The sequence below is a fragment of the Pseudophryne corroboree genome, chromosome 6 (assembly GCF_028390025.1).
Source record: "Pseudophryne corroboree isolate aPseCor3 chromosome 6, aPseCor3.hap2, whole genome shotgun sequence".
Lineage (NCBI taxonomy): Eukaryota > Metazoa > Chordata > Amphibia > Anura > Myobatrachidae > Pseudophryne > Pseudophryne corroboree.
Genome location: NC_086449.1, coordinates 130,057,471 through 130,060,106, shown reverse-complemented (window position 1 = coordinate 130,060,106; position 2,636 = coordinate 130,057,471). Strand labels below are relative to the sequence as shown.

The 2,636-nt window shown below is 37.3% G+C and overlaps 1 protein-coding gene across 1 annotated transcript; it reads right to left on the bottom strand.

Moving 5' to 3' along the window:
• Positions 1–350: 350 nt before the first annotated feature.
• Positions 351–1,277, bottom strand: LOC134934502 (olfactory receptor 5V1-like). The gene has a single exon (XM_063929933.1). The coding sequence runs from the start codon at positions 1,275–1,277 to the stop codon at positions 351–353; it is 927 nt and encodes a 308-aa protein (XP_063786003.1).
• Positions 1,278–2,636: the final 1,359 nt, after the last annotated feature.

Below are 2,636 nucleotides of genomic sequence, written 5' to 3'. Positions count from 1 at the left end.
TTTAAATCCAAATTCCTGGTTTTGGGATGTGAAAAGAACATGATTTTAGCTGTTTTAATCCATTTTCAAGAAATCCATTACCCAAGTGACTCATTTTGAATCCGAATTCCGAGTTGAGGGTTGTTTTTTACAAAACTAAAAACAAAACATAACAATGAAATGAAAAACCAAAACAAGGACTCCACGCACTTCTTTAATAATAATATTTGCATAACAATGCATTATATGACCAAGTTGCACTTTCAAATTGTCCATTAAAACAAGGATTGTTTTTCTAAATGTTTATATTATTTTATAAGATCTTAGTACAGAGTTAATTCAAAAATTCAAAGTTTTCAAAATGTTATTGATCATGATTTTTTTCCATGGAATACTGTTGCCATAGCTCTTCGGATGTCTTTATTACGCAAACTATACACTAGGGGGTTTAGCATTGGAGACAAAGTAGCAAACATCACTGATAGGAGCTTGTCTTGCTCTTGAGAATATTGCACGTACAAGGTTATGGCTGAGCTAAAGTACAACACAACAACTGTTAAATGGGAAGTACAGCTTGAGAATGCCTTGCGTCTCCCCACCAGGGACTGAATTTTTAAGATGGTGGAAATGATGCAACCATAGGAAGTCAATATCAATGTAAGGGGAGCAAACCCAACTAATACTGCATCGAACATAATGCATTTCTTTAAGAATGTGGTGTCACTGGAGGATATGATAAGCAAAGCTTTTAGTTCACAAAGGAAATTGTTGACTTCAATAGAATGAGAGAAGCGTAAGCCAATTGCAAACCAAGTAAATATTAAAGCATTGATGGCAGCGATAAACCATGCGGGGAATGCCAGTAAGGCACAAACTCGTTTACTCATAATGAGCCAGTAATGTAGAGGGAAGCATATTGCTACATAGCGGTCAAAGGCCATTGTTGTTAGTAAGAAAATCTCTACATCAGCAAAGAAGAGGAATAAACATAATTGAGTTATGCTGGCAATGTAGGATACAGCATGGTCACCGGTGTAAGTAATATACAACAGCTTGGGGAGAGTTGTAGAGACATAAAAGATGTCTAATATGGACAGATTACATAGGAAGAAGTACATGGACGTGTGTAGCTGGGACACAAGACACACCAGTACAATAATAATAAGGTTACCACTGAGAATTAATAGATAAGTCAGTACAATGGCTAGTAACAGCACAATTCTACCATTTTCAGATGTGGAGAATGCCAGGATGTAGAATTCCATCTCTGAGGTGTCATTTAATATTACTCCATCCATTTTTAGGCTTGGCAGAAATGTCCTGGGGTCTGGGGACAAACACAAAATAAAATATTTCTGTTACTCGTAGTCGGAATATGTATTCGTGTCGTTTGTAAGTCTATGGGGGTAATTCCAAGTTGATCGCAGCAGGAATTTTTTTTAGCAGTTGGGCAAAACCATGTGCACTGCAGGGCATGCAGATATAACATGTGCAGAGAGAGTTAGATTTGGGTGTGTTATTTTGTTTCTGTGCAGGATAAATACTGGCTGCTTTATTTTTACACTGCAATTTAGATTGCAGATTGAACACACCACACCCAAATCTAACTCTCTCTGCACATGTTATATCTGCCCCCCTGCAGTGCACATGGTTTTGCACAACTGCTAAAAAATGTCCTTCTGCGATCAACTTGGAATTACCCCCTATGTTGGAACTAATTGTGAATAAAACATGCCACACAATGAACAAAGCCATGCAGCATCTAAATGGCAACTATATTAAACTTTCTACAGAGGACAAGTGAAGGCGTTACCCTCAGCAGCCAATCAGATTCAACGTATCATTCTAAAGAATGTACTATATAAAGGATAGTTAGGAGAATATTTATTAAAGGTCATTATTACTCGATTTTTAATCTATTTAAAATAGATTAAAACCAATGTATTTTGACCTTTAGTAAATATGACCCTAAGAATCTGACTGGTTACCATTAGAAACTTCTCCACTTGTCCTTTTTAGAAGACTTTATACATTTCCCCTCCATAGAGACAGGATTTGTTTTTGGCTTTGCCAGCGAATGGCACAGTATAGCATAGCGGTAAGTAAAGATTGGACATGGCAAATATATTGTTACAAGGGTCCTCTCCAAGTTTAAAAGCCATTTTGTTTATGATGCTGAGTGGCTTGAAATCAGGATCATTAGTTCATGATGTGATTTGCTGCAATGGACAGCTTCTCCACTTTATCTCACTCAAAGGTTTGAAACATCTCCCAAAAAGTTAGGTTTGTCTTACAAACAATGACAATGGGTTTATGGTAAGAATGACAATGCCCCATACAAATAGGATCAGGCCCTTTGATTCATGTAGAAATCCTATTGCAAAGATAATATTAAAAACAATATTATAGACATGGATATATAAAGATGACAAATGATTCATACAGCCACACAGAGTTTTCAGGCATGCAGTCAGTCTCTTCAATACTCTGCAAGGTCAGTTTGAAAAGAAGGCAAGTCATGGACCCATTTCTCCCAGAGGAAGGCCCAATAGAGGCTGAAACGCATTGGAGGCACTACTGACTTTGTCACCTAATCTACATTGATTATCGCTGCACAGAGCGCTCATTGCTGAACAACTGAGAAAGACCCAATCACG

What these genes read in the sequence shown, in the direction of transcription:
- LOC134934502 (XM_063929933.1), bottom strand. Translation starts at nt 1,277, where the DNA reads ATGGATGGAGTAATATTAAATGACACCTCAGAGATGGAATTCTACATC.